Genomic DNA, 12,865 nt, shown 5'->3' on the forward strand with positions numbered 1-12,865 from the left:
CCTAATTTTTGTAGCTCTTGTTAATGAGTTTATTGCTGGGGGGGCCGTGGCGGTGGTAATGGCGGTCGTGGTGATTGTGATGACTGTAGTGGTCACCATGGTAGCCTCCATGCTGGTGGAACTTGTCTCCCTGACTGCCGTATCCATTGTAGCCACTTGCATAATGCTTATGTTCATTCTCCTCAAAGTGGTGATTATTCTGTTTATTCCTTCTGCCAAAATATTTGTCATCCTTATCGCTGTTGTCCATGTACCTTCCTCCTTTGTAGTCATTTTCCGCATAGTCGTACCGACTTTTTTTTTCTGCGTACCTTGTGTATTTATTGTTTTCTTGTTCGTCTGCTCTTCCTTCGAACCGTTCCCGTTCCTCCCTTTCCCTTTTATAATTCCCATTTGGGAGCTCCCTCTCTGCATCTTCCGCATGGATGCTGTTTCGGTTAAGGGAGCTGCGGTTACTGTTGCGAATGGTTGTGTTAGCATTATGCCTCTTGTCATAGTTAGGGTTCTTAAATTGTTCGTTTTCATGCCTCCTAGAATTTTCTTCCATCCTTTCGTTTCTTGGGTCGTATTTGTTTGCTCGGTTATCATAGCGGTCGTGCTTCTCGTATCGACTGTGCTTCTCATATCTCCTATGGTGTTCGTGGTCATAATCGTTCGCATACTTTGTATATATTTCGCGCCTCGGGGAGTTCCCGTTGTGAGCAGTGTATCCCTTGTCCCTGCGATCGTACATGTCGAATTTTCCCGATCTGTCATGGTGCGTGTAGCCGTATTTATCACCGTGCTTGCCATTGTACCTTCCACTGTGTTTATCTTTGTACCTGTCGAAGTACTTTTCACTGTACTTATCGGTATGTCTACCTCTGCGCTCATCCTCGTACCTATCGACGGGGGGGGAGTACGACATCCGATTGTCCCGGCTGTTCACACTTCGCCTCTCTTCACTGTGGTCATAACGACCCTTTACATAATGCCCCCTGGAATTGTGTTGCCACATTTCCCTATCATCACCTCTGTCATGCTTGTATTCGTGTATTCTTGGTTTCTTGTGGTAACCCTTGGGGTCACCTTCGCCGTGTTCGTAATGGTGAACCCGTTCGTTTGCTTCTCCCTCATAGAATGCACCATTCCTGTTCGTCGTAGAAGATTCGTTATCCTCCTCCCTGTGTATCCTTTTCGGTACCATCGATGTGTGCTCTTTCCTTTGGTCTCTTCTTTCCGTCATTTCATCATAACGATGGACCATTCTGATAGGACTATAGGAGGAATGCCTCTCCTTGTGTAGACGGACCGTCTCATCCCGAGGATACAACACATGCTCTTTCCCCTTGCTGCTCGATCGATTGTCACCTTTTAGCTCTTCGTTTAGTTTACGCTTACGATAAGTACCTTTCTCACATTCAGCATGATGATTATTTTCTGCTTGTTTTATTACCCGTTCGGGATGGCTCTTATTAACCTCCTTATGGCACGACGTATCCGTTTCGACTTCCCCATTCAAATTGCTTCCTTGCGGATCTTGTCCTACCCCTGTTGTTTCTACCCCATTGGGGCTCTCCTGGCTATTCACTTCACACTGGTCATCCTCATCATCGTCATAAATTATTTTTTTCGCGCGAGCCTTACGATGAAGAAGCTCCTCTGTTTGCAATGGGATTTGCAGAATACCCATGGTGTTATTTTCCCCCTTTACGTTTTCACTGTGTGGAGTGTACCCCTTCTTAAGGCTGCTTCGTTCGTCCGAATCTTTTGCATGGCAATTTTCCCTTGCTTCTTCTTCCTCCTCCTTACTGTCCCTTTTGATAGATGCTAATTTGCCTGTTGGAGTGGTGGTCTCCTCTTTGTTATCCTTTTCATCTGATCGTTCATCGATATGCTCATCGGTTGTCTTCCTTCTTTTCGTCGGCACGCGTGTGTCAGTTCCGGAGGAGGTAATTCCATCGAATTTATCCTTATCGTTATTTACATTTTTCTTTTTTTTCTTTGCACTAATGGGGGTTTCCTCCGCTGAATGAACCTTTTGATGATGGTCACTCGTCGCTTTGTTCTCCCCATCCAGAATATCACCAAAGGGGTTATTTTCCAATAACGCAGTAGAATTGCTACTATCCTCACGATCACAGTCATTCCTATTTGATCCATTCGGTTCAACTTCATAATCGCTCCTTTCCTCATCGTGCTCTTTGGAAGATTCGGCAAGGGAGCTCGAACAATCTGGCTGTTCTTCCTTTTTCACATCACTTATTAGGTTTATTTGTCTTTTATAACTGTCTTTCCTCTTACTAACATGGTCATTGTGTGTTTTTTCCTGGGGGTTACTATGCGTAACATCGTGCATCTTCTGTGGATCATCTTCATCTCCGCCCACAATGGCAACCGGTTCATTCGTCTCGGCGTTTTCATCCTTCTCCACCATGTGGGTTTCTTCTTGCATATTATTTTGTGCATTTTTTGGCACAATTTTTTTTTTCTTCTTTTTGCTACTTCGGTCATTTCGAGGTGTTTCCCTATTGGCGGAGCTTCTCTCCGTGAATGCCCCTTTGTTCGTTTTTTTGTTCGCTTTGTGTTGGTTGGCGGGGATATCTTCCTTAACATCTGGGTTGACCCATCCATTTGCTGTGTTCTCATCATCGTGGTGTTCAGGCGGCACATACGATTCCCACGGTTCGTGTGCCCCGTGTTTGCCGTTCCTACTGTTGCTACCGTTCCGCACTGGGGAAGCAGTATTCCCGGAGCGATTACTCCTATCTGCATTTTCATTTTCGCCCAATGAAGGGAACCCGTTCAAGGTGTCGTTCGCAGAGGGCTTCTTACCAAGTGAGGAGGACGGTTTTCCTTTCTTCGACCCCTTTTCTTCTTTTACAGGCAATCCGATGGAGGGTCCCTCCTTTTGCATTTTCAGCACAGTTTGTTTCTTTTTCTCCTTCTTCTTTTTCACGTCGGTAGTGATGCAGGGGGTGGCTACGCTGTGCAGCTTTGCATTTACCCCATTCGGCTCACTTGTCATGTTTGGTGGTAGTCCCTCCGTGGCATTATACCCTTGGTCCTTCTTCCCATCGTTCTGATCCTCCTCCAGATGGACGTACCTTTTAAACTTATATTTCAGCTGAGGTATCTGCAACTTTACGTTGCTGTTAAAAAGACCCACTTCGTCAACAATCCTTTTGTAGTCATAATTAAGAACAGACGTGGTAACTTTTTTGCTTTTGCTCTTTTCTGTATTTTTCTTTTCACTAAAGTTTATGTTGTGGGCATAGTTAAAATAGATGTTACTGTTTTCCGCTTCTTTTTGTGTATCCTTATTAAAGTCGTCGTGATTTCTTCTATTCTTGGCGTTGCTATTAATGTGGGTGTTGTTGTTGCTGCTGTTGTGGTTTGCGGTTGTGTTTGTGATAACCCCGTTGACGGAGGTGCCATTGTTGAAGTTACCGTTAATGTTGCCTTCTTCAAAGGTGTAGAAGAAAATGCTGTTCTTATTTATTTCGTCTACATTATATGCGATGGCTACTCCTTTGGAGTATATAATCACTCGGTTGCTTAGGATGTGCTTCTTTAAATTCTTGGCATTCAATATAGTCGTTTTTATTTTTCCTCCTTCGATGGACTCACTATGAAGTAGCGGTCCCACGTGGGGTGACTTCGACAGGATGCTTCCCCTGGGGGTGGACTCTCCTAGCAGGTTACTCCTATTTCGAATGAGTTCCTTAATGATGTTTTTATTTTCGTTGTAGTCCATGCTGAACGTGGTGTACTCGTTGTATTGGTCCTGTTTGTTTGGCTTATCCTGTTTTTCCGACTTTTCCTGCTTGTCCTGCTTATCCAGCTTATCCTGTTTGTCCTCTTTATCTTGCTTCTTTTTCTCCTTCTCCGTGACTTTGTCGACTGCTTTCCTCCTGGTGGAGCCACTGACCACGTCGTTGGTCTTCATCTTCCCATTCTTAGCTTTACTATCTGGGGGTCCCATATCCTGGGAGGCGCACTTGGCAGTTTTCCTACTATTCGCGTCCTTACTCCCCAGAATGGTAGAACCTTTGTGGGCGCTTTTTTTTGCGCTCGCTTGGGCGTTCCTTTTCATCTGCTTATTTACATTCGCTGTGGTGTTTCTACCCGTGGGGATGTGCACGTCCCTGTTAAATCCCAATCCTATATCAGCTTCACTGGTATTGGTATGGTTGCTATCGACCATCTCTTCACTACGAGGTATTTTCATCATCAGCTTGTCAAAGGAGTACGCATTGGGGAGGCTACTAAAGTAGCTGCTGCTGAGAAAGGAATTATCACTAGGGGAGATGGACCCCTTAATATCACGCCCTACTTCTTCCTCTTCCTCCTTGGTGCCATTTTTCAAACAAGAATAATCACCCTGTGTTATATGATCTCTTCTCCCTCTTCGGAGGTACTCTCCTATCTTCATATAATCATCCGATGTTAAATTGTTCATATCGCTTTTGATGGAAGTATCAATTTTTTCACTTTCCAGTTTGGCATAATAATTACTTAAAAAGATGTCCCTCATGGAGTTGTCCACCTGACTACCCATGGAATTCTTCCCCAGGTAGTAATCACTGGTAACTCCCCCTGGACGCAGGTCAAAATAGTCACCTGAATTTATTCTATTGTAGGAACTGCTCTTCGGTATGCTTGTATTGTTATTATGAATGGGAAGAAGATTTCGCTCACTTCGATCCACATGGAAGTATGGCCTCTTCTCAAGATTACTTAACGATTTGCTCTTTAACATTCTCGGCAAAAGGTTATCACTGCTCTGTTCGTTTGTGTATATCTGTTCATACGTATTTTTCAAGTGATCCACATGACTAACGTATTGATGGACTTCCTTTTCTTCTCCTTTGAAAATGGTTGAGTTTTCCAAAAAGGCGTTCTTCTTCGCTCCACTTGGTAAAATTTTCAAATCGTTAAATGGTCTGCAATTGGGTTCCACCTCAACTTGGGCGTTTACCTTCATGTTAACACTGGAGAGACGATAATTCTGCAAGCCCTCCAACTCTTCCTCTTTCTTATCACCCATACCGTGACGGAGGTAGTGGGATACAATTAGGTTATCCTTCTCCCGGTTGTGATTGGTGTGATTAATTTGGGGGTTATTTTCCCCCCCGAAATTGCTTTCCATTTTTGCTTCATCATTCGGGTTGATGTTACTTCCCTTGCTTACACCCCCGTCGGAGTTATTATTCTGGTGGATGCCATCATAGTTCTCCTCCACGATGTGGCTGTCTGTGGCACTCCTTCCATACATTCCATAGGGAACCCCAAGGTGTGCATTTCTGTTGATGACGGTCCCCTTGTACTTATCACTTTGCAGTCTCTGCACCAGAATGTCGCACAGTTCGGCGTCATCCTTGGTGTACTCTTTCGGATGATCATCACCATAGCGGTATTCGTACTGGTATGAGCAGCTGCTTTTTCGGTCGTTGCCTTCTTCATGGTCGCGTTGGTAACCCTCCACGGTGGTGTTCAGTTTCTCCAACGGGTTGACGTAGTGATCCTTCCCCGTGTGGAGCGAAAGGTACCTCACGATCTTTTCCCCACACGCAGCAGGTTGTGCCCCAGGGTAGGAGGATCTGCATTCACTTCTCACGGGTGCATAGGAACGGTTGTACCTGTCGGAAGAGTAATCTCCAGGGATGGTTCCACCTTGGTGGTTATCTTCACCCCTATGAAGAAGAAAATGCCACGGTTTGGAGACTGGATCTGCGGAACGGTATTCACTATTTTTCTTCATGAATTCCCTTTTGCGTTTCCTTATTTGGAGAACGCTATCCGAAAGGTAGTTCCGCTCCCCGAGGTTGGTCACGTTCTCCTCAGTGGAGGTGACTTCGTTGGTGCTGCTCCGCACGTCAAACGAGTTGCACCTTTTCGCCTTTCCTTCATCTGAGCATACGAACGAGTAATGCGACAAAGGGGCATCGGGATGAACAGTGGAATGTGAAGTTGTATCGCCTGTGTTTTTATTCTCCATGGGGGGTTCTGGGAAGACCTCCTCATTGACTGTACTGTCCCCCCCATTCCCATGGTAGTCATATTTTGGCAAAGAGTGAAACATCTTATACATATTGGTATTGCTTAAGTAGTAACTTAATTTTTCACTGTTTAACAAATGCCAGAATTTGCTAGCACCCTGTAATACATCCATGGGGTTGTTTCCCCCTTGTGATGTTCCTTCACGGGGGGTGGCTTCAATGGGGTCCGCTGCTAAGCGATTCCCCTCGAGGGAACTACTACTTCTTTGGAGTTCACTTTTGTAAGATTCCTCCCTTTTGGAATGCCCCAGCATATGCCTTCTATGCGACCCCGATGTTGCGCGTGACAAACTATTAAACAATTCTTCCTGTGTTTCCTGCGTTTCCTGAGTCTCCTGCGTCTCGGCCCTTTTCCCATAGCGCATTATTATGTCACTATCGTTGCAGTGAGTGTTGTCTCCCCCGTTAGTTCTAAAAAGGGAAGAGTTCACATCTCCACAGTTTATTGGCATGTGATAACTCTCCCTAAGGATGGGGTTATAGAACTGGTCAGCCCTCACAGTGTCGAGCAGTTCATGTTCACTACTGAACGGGACAGCGTTGTCATCCCTTTGATTGGTCATATATTCGCTGAAGATGCTATTCTGGAAATTATCCAAACTACTTCCTCCCAAATTTTTTACAAAAGAATGGTCTCCTTTGGCTGCTTTCTTATTTGACTTACTCGACATGGTGTTTTTTTTTTCTCCCCTTTTGATCACATCACTATTGCTAATGACAGGGTTGATGCCATTTCGATTCTTTTTACTTGACTTTCCTTTCGATGCGGGGTTGGCTTTTTCTGAGAATTGCAAAGGATGTCCCTTCGACGGGTGATCCATCTTGTTAGCCCGTTCGTTTAGCTGGTTCTTCTCATTCCGCTTACCCTTTTTGTCTCCTTTTGGACCTTCCATAGAGGGGATGATTTCCTCCTGCATAGGTACCCCCCCTTGTTGAGCTTTGTCCAAGCTGTGCTCCAACCCTCCGTTCAGATTTTCCTCAACATATATTTCCTCCTCCATTTTGCAGTTGTTGTAACTGCTCCAGAAGTTAAGGTGGCAATACCACTCGTCTGGTAACAGGTTTATATTAATATGTGCGTCCACTTTCCGCCACTTTTTGCAGCTTTCACACTGGACCCAATTAACTACATTGTTGGAGGGGGTGGTATTCGTTCCGTTCACTGTCTGACTGCCGCTGTTGCTTGGATATACTCCCTCGGTGGAGTTACCTGCATTTTCCGCAACGACATTGTTCGGTTCAGTCAGGAAGGTGCAATTGGATTGGTCATTCGAAGGAGCACTGTCAAAAGGTACATCGTGGTGTTCCTTCTTGGGTGAGTTACTTTTTCCTAAACCAGGAGACCTGCTTGGCACGGTCATATGATTTTGCGCCACGTCCGTGTGGGAATAAGCCTCATTGTGTATGTGGCCCCTTTCTTCTTCTGCTTCTTCTTCCTTTTTGGCGAAGCGATGATTCGTTTTGTCCCACTTATCATTCTGGAGGTTGCCTCCCCCGTTTGGCACCCCTCTATCCCAGCTAACAGCACTGTGCGAGTCGTCGTCCAGATGGGGATTCGCTTGGCCATCCGCTTGACCATCCGCTTGACCATCCGCTCGGTCGTTTTTTTTCTTCTGGGTTTTTTTCCTCTCCACGTTGCAGCTGGTTTCTCCCTGATCCACGTCGTCATTTTTTTTTTTTTTTTTTTTAGCACTTTTTTTATCTATTGGCACATTAACCCTGTTCTCATTTGCATCACTATCTTCCCTTTTTTCCTTCACTTCGCAGGTCGAAATTCCCCTGGGGAATTCTTCTTTTCCCTTCTTTTTATTTTTTTCCTTCCCCAAAGACTTCTTAATTTTATTTTTCAAATTTATGTTAACGATTGAGTGCATAAAGGAATAAAACGGGGTGGCGCCGCTGCTTACATTTTTTTTAAAATTTTTGTACCTTTTTACGTTGTCCGCTGTGTTCATATCTGTATCGCTCACGTGCATCCTGTGCAGGGGAAACTGCTTCTTGCGTTTTTGGTTCTCATATATCTCTCCATCACTGTTGTTTCGTTTGTGCCGCGCTCGCAGGTCCTTCCGCCTACTCGTATTAGCAATCTTATAGGCTTTCTTATTAGTGCCCTTATTAGTGCCTTTACTGGTGACTTTACTGGTGCCTTTATTGGTGTCCCTATTTTCCTTCTTCCCACCTTTGGTGACTACATTGGGGACGTTTTCTTCTGGCTTACAGGTGGGAATGCGCTCTTCGTCTTCCCCCTCAGCCTGCTTCAAATAACTGTCATTAACATTAACATGGTTGGGGACGGGGGTCACTTCACGATTTGTGTTATTCCCCCTTGGAATTCCACTTCCCTTGTCCCCTTCTTCCCGCTTTAGCGGCTTCTTCGGTAACATCGCGCGTTCTTTTTCGCTCTTCCCTTTTGTGTGCATGCTGAGATGGCCATCCACATGTTTATCGTTACTTCCCATGTGTGTATTTTTGCCATCACTGAAATGATTACTGCTGCTTCGGTTAGCACTACCATGGTTGACATTACTATGGTGGGATCCCTTGATCACAAATGCGTTGGCCTCATCATGCGCCTTAGTAACATCGGCGTGGGAATTACTCACGTGGAAGGATTCTCCCCCCACTGAATACTGTTCTTCGATATGATGAGCACAAACACTGGGGTCGATGGCACTAGCAGCTATGTTACTGCGTTCATCGGTATGAATAACACCGTTTGTTTGTAGGCCCCTTTCCAGCTCAGAGGCAACATAGCCAACATTGAAGTGCCCTGAAAGGAAATTTTTTCCCAAGTCTGAATTATTAGTAGCTACTTCCTCTTCTACATCGCAAGAATTATACCTAGTATCCGTATTCAAATTACAGTACCATATTTTGGGCAAATTATTCATGTCAATGTAGACGGGAAGCTTCCTCCATTTTTCACACCGATCACATTGCACCCAGTTGTCTTGTTCTGGGGTATACAGATCGGTGCTCTCCTTCGTATTATTAATCATTATTGTGTTAATATTTAAAAAAAAAATTTTTTTTTTTTCTCCATCATAATTTTGATCCCAGTGAAAAATTTCCTTTTCAGTGCTAAACAATTGGCTTGTACTGAAGGGGGTTAAGCTTTCCTTGGCATGATGCTTCTCTTTTGCCTTCTGCGTTTTGTGTGTGAAATTTTCCTTACTATGTGGCGACTTGTCATTTCGATATTGTGCTAATGGGCGAAATTATTACTCTACGAAATGGCGTACGTACGCGGTGTAGAAGTTGGTTGTAAAATGGGGCAAAAAAAGGGCGCCTTTTTCTGCTTCTACTTCCACTTCCACTTCCACTTGTGCTTCTGATGGATGGCTTCTCTTTGGCCCGCTTTGTGATAGGACGTGAATCTTCTGTTCTGTGAACTATCACGTTAACTATGTTTCTTTTCTTTTTCACGTATTAGCATCTGTATATATATACACGCTTATGCCTGCTAGCGCCGCGCTCCACACCTGTGCCGGCGCGTACGATTTATAAAACAAAAATGGAACAATGTAACCATGGAACAAGTATGCGGACAGACGAAAAAAGCGTGTGTACAAAAGTAGGCGGACGAGCATCCAAAGGTACAACTCACTGTTGTAGAAAACTACAACGCTTAGAAAAAACAAGTGAGGATTCACTTAAAATGTATCTTCCGGCTTATTCCGTTAAGGGCACTTGTGTACGCAATCTAGTAGGAACATAAACATAGGGGTAAGAGCACGCCTGTACATGTACTCATATTTGCACCTAACAAAATGCAATTAAAAAGAAAGTCAAATGAGCGGGGACAATCACGCAACGTTGCAGATTTATACGCATGTGTACAAATACGCTGTGCAAGGATTGAGGCGCCCCTCCTATCTGTGTACTCTTACAAACAAACTCATAATCACGTTTTTGTGAAGTCATCTGATGATGAAGAGGAAAAATTACTTAAAAGGAAGCACTCCCTTTTGTGCGGATTTTTCCCATTTATCATTAGACAATCGGGTGGAGGTATAGCGATATATCCATGTGGATATACGTGTGCAAATACAACTGTTCTGTACAATGCGTTGGCAAAAATGTAATTTCTTCAAACAAAAAAAAAGGTTGAAATAACTACGTAAAACACTTGATTATTGCAATCAGGGGAGGGAGGAGCTGCTTTCTGCAAAGCTTCTCTCTTACGCTTTGAATAAACACTTAACGGTTGGCCCCTTCTGTAATGAGCTTCTCTTATATGTTGGGTGTTCCCTATGAAGAATAACCCCTCTGCGTAATCATTAAAAAGAAACGTTTGCTTAACCAGTTACGTGTATGGGTATACATATGTGCGCATTCAATTTTATAATAAAATGTAAAATGATAAAAATGTGGACGGAGCTATGGTTGAGCTGTGTGCAAGTTGCTATATGGTGGATAAAATTTTGTCGACTTTTGGCGATCTGGATTTTTTTTTTTTTTTTTTTTTTTCCCTCTTCTCGTTAACTGATGTGTGTGAAAGAATTATAGTGGAGCGGTCTACAGACATAGTTAAATTAATCTTAAGTACATTCCTTTTCTGTTCCGCTTCGATTGGATTGATTTATTCTTTCTCTTTTGGGGCTGCCTCACTTGTTGTTGTTCATTTGTTGGCAAGTTGTCTCCTTACGCTTCGATTTTTGTTTGTACACCTGCCACGGTTGTCCGCTCGATTCGCAGTTCGCAGTGCAGCTGGAGAGTGCGGCTAGGAAAAGCAAATGGAACGTAACAAGTGGCCAGTCACACAAGTGGCATGTCACAACTGGCAAGTGACAGCTTTTCCTGCCCTATTTGCCGTTTCGAACTTTCGCACTCGGTTTGTCACCATATATTCGGTCAATGCTTATCCGTTTCGCGCAAGCGGCATGAAGCTCGCCTCGAGCATTTTCGCTTGGCTATTGGCAGTTTGTACAAAAGTATGAGTAACACGTACAACCTACGTTAGCCTACGAGCATATATATGGAAATATATTTGCGTAAGCCCTAGGCGTAATGCGGCACATACATAACACATACAATGCTTTTTGTATGCTCGCTTATTTCGCTTTTAAATATTTTTGAAGATAAAAAAAAAAAATTATTGCTGGTTCATATTTTTTTCTGCTTTTTTGGGTTTTTTTTTGCTTTCCTTGGTTTTTTTTGGCTTTTTTTAACGTTATGTTCAGTGAATTTTTTTTTTTTTTTTTTTTTTTTTTTTTGTGGAAATATAAATTTTTTTTTATTCCATCTTTGGAAAAAAATGGCAGGAACATTTTCATCATTAAGACGATGATGCGATGACTCATATAAGTAGGGGAAAAGGGAAAAAAAAGCGAAAAAAATCGAAAAAAAACAAAAAAAAAAGGGGAAGCCGAAGAAGAAAAAATGAAAGAAAATGGGGTACTGAAAAAAGGGGGGGGTAAAACGCGGCTCGACCAAAAAGGGCAGTAAAGAACTGCGGATTGGACCAAATGCTGTTAAAAAAAAAAGGCGGAGCTGAACCGAAAAAAGGGGAAATATAAAGGGCCAGGGGTCCGCCGTCGCAGCAGGTCTTTTATAGCCAACCTGAAGTTTAAGCCAAGAGGGAAAACAAAAGGGTCGGGGGCCCAATTAGGCCTCATCTCATATTCTCCATCATCATCTGTGTTGTCGTAGCAAAAAAGGAAAATGAAAATGGGAACGAGCTGAATATAGGTGTTACCTTTGTCATGCATAGAGTATGCATATGATGCAGCATAATTTTTATGCGCATATGTATGCTAAGCATGTGCTGACGGCTAGGCCACCCTTTTCCAAAATTGCCTCATCTTCGAAAAAAAAAAAAAAAAGTAGGACGTTATGGAAAAAACACTTGGCGTGGCACCAGTTGAGAAATTAAAAGAGGATGAAATACGAAAGAGGGAAAAACAAATTGAGTAAAAATATAACGAATAAACTGATAGAACAAAACAGTTCTTTTTTTTTTTTTTTTTTTTTTTTTTTGTGGCTGTGCCCTGCAATGAAAGTTTCAAAATAAATTTTGCATAATTCTTCTCATATTGTATAGAAGAGAAGAACGTCATAAAAAGAAAAAATAAATACTGAACCCCAGCGTTTGAAGGGAAAAAAAAAAAAATACAGCCAGCAAGCGTTTGAAGGAGAACAAAATTTATATGAACACATTGCGAATTAGGAAAAAGTTAAAAGAAAAGTTCCAAACTGAACGCAAGTACATTCCGTATGTACCAATTTAGCAGGAACACAACAATATTTTGTGAAGTTGCTGTTTTTCCCCCCCCCAGCGAGAAGCATCACCAAAGGTTGCTTCCCACGTTTTTTGCGCATTTGCCTTGTCGAAGTCACGTGATTTGTTCACGCAAGGATTGGCAAAAAAAGGGGAAATAAATAAAATCAACGAAGAATTGTTGGCCGGAGAACGCTGAAATGTTTCTATAAAGGCGTTTGTCCCATCTGCAGTGCGTCCCCTCTTGCGTGTATGTGTCCAGTAAGGGAAAGAGGAGGCCCTCGTCTGCGCATCCCCAGGGCGCTGTAAAGCTATACCCCCACGAACACGTTTACGTAACGGTGTGTCAAACTGTGAACACTTTGCGGAAATTTTATTAAAATTACGGGAATAAACAAGAGAGAGAGAAAGACATGGTGGTATAGCGGTGACATAGAAAGGGGGGAAGATAAATCTTTGGAGCATTTTTCTAACCAAAAGAAAAGAAACGTTCACGCGTGCCAATATAGTAAGATGAAATAGACCCAAAGTGGGGATCGCGTGGAAGAGGAGCAAAAAAAAAAAAAAAAAGAAGACGAACGAAAGAAAGAACAAACAAATAGAG

General features: G+C 43.2%; 1 protein-coding gene across 1 annotated transcript; it reads right to left on the reverse strand.

Moving 5' to 3' along the window:
- Position 1: 1 nt before the first annotated feature.
- On the reverse strand, positions 2–9,040 carry PCOAH_00012370 (CW-type zinc finger protein; the record flags this gene model as incomplete). The annotated part of the gene is made up of 1 exon (XM_020058046.1): positions 2–9,040. One exon carries the CDS (start codon positions 9,038–9,040, stop codon positions 2–4), a length of 9,039 nt encoding a protein of 3,012 aa, XP_019913525.1.
- Positions 9,041–12,865: the final 3,825 nt, after the last annotated feature.

The sequence above is a fragment of the Plasmodium coatneyi genome, chromosome 5, assembly GCF_001680005.1.
Source record: "Plasmodium coatneyi strain Hackeri chromosome 5, complete sequence".
NCBI lineage: Eukaryota > Apicomplexa > Aconoidasida > Haemosporida > Plasmodiidae > Plasmodium > Plasmodium coatneyi.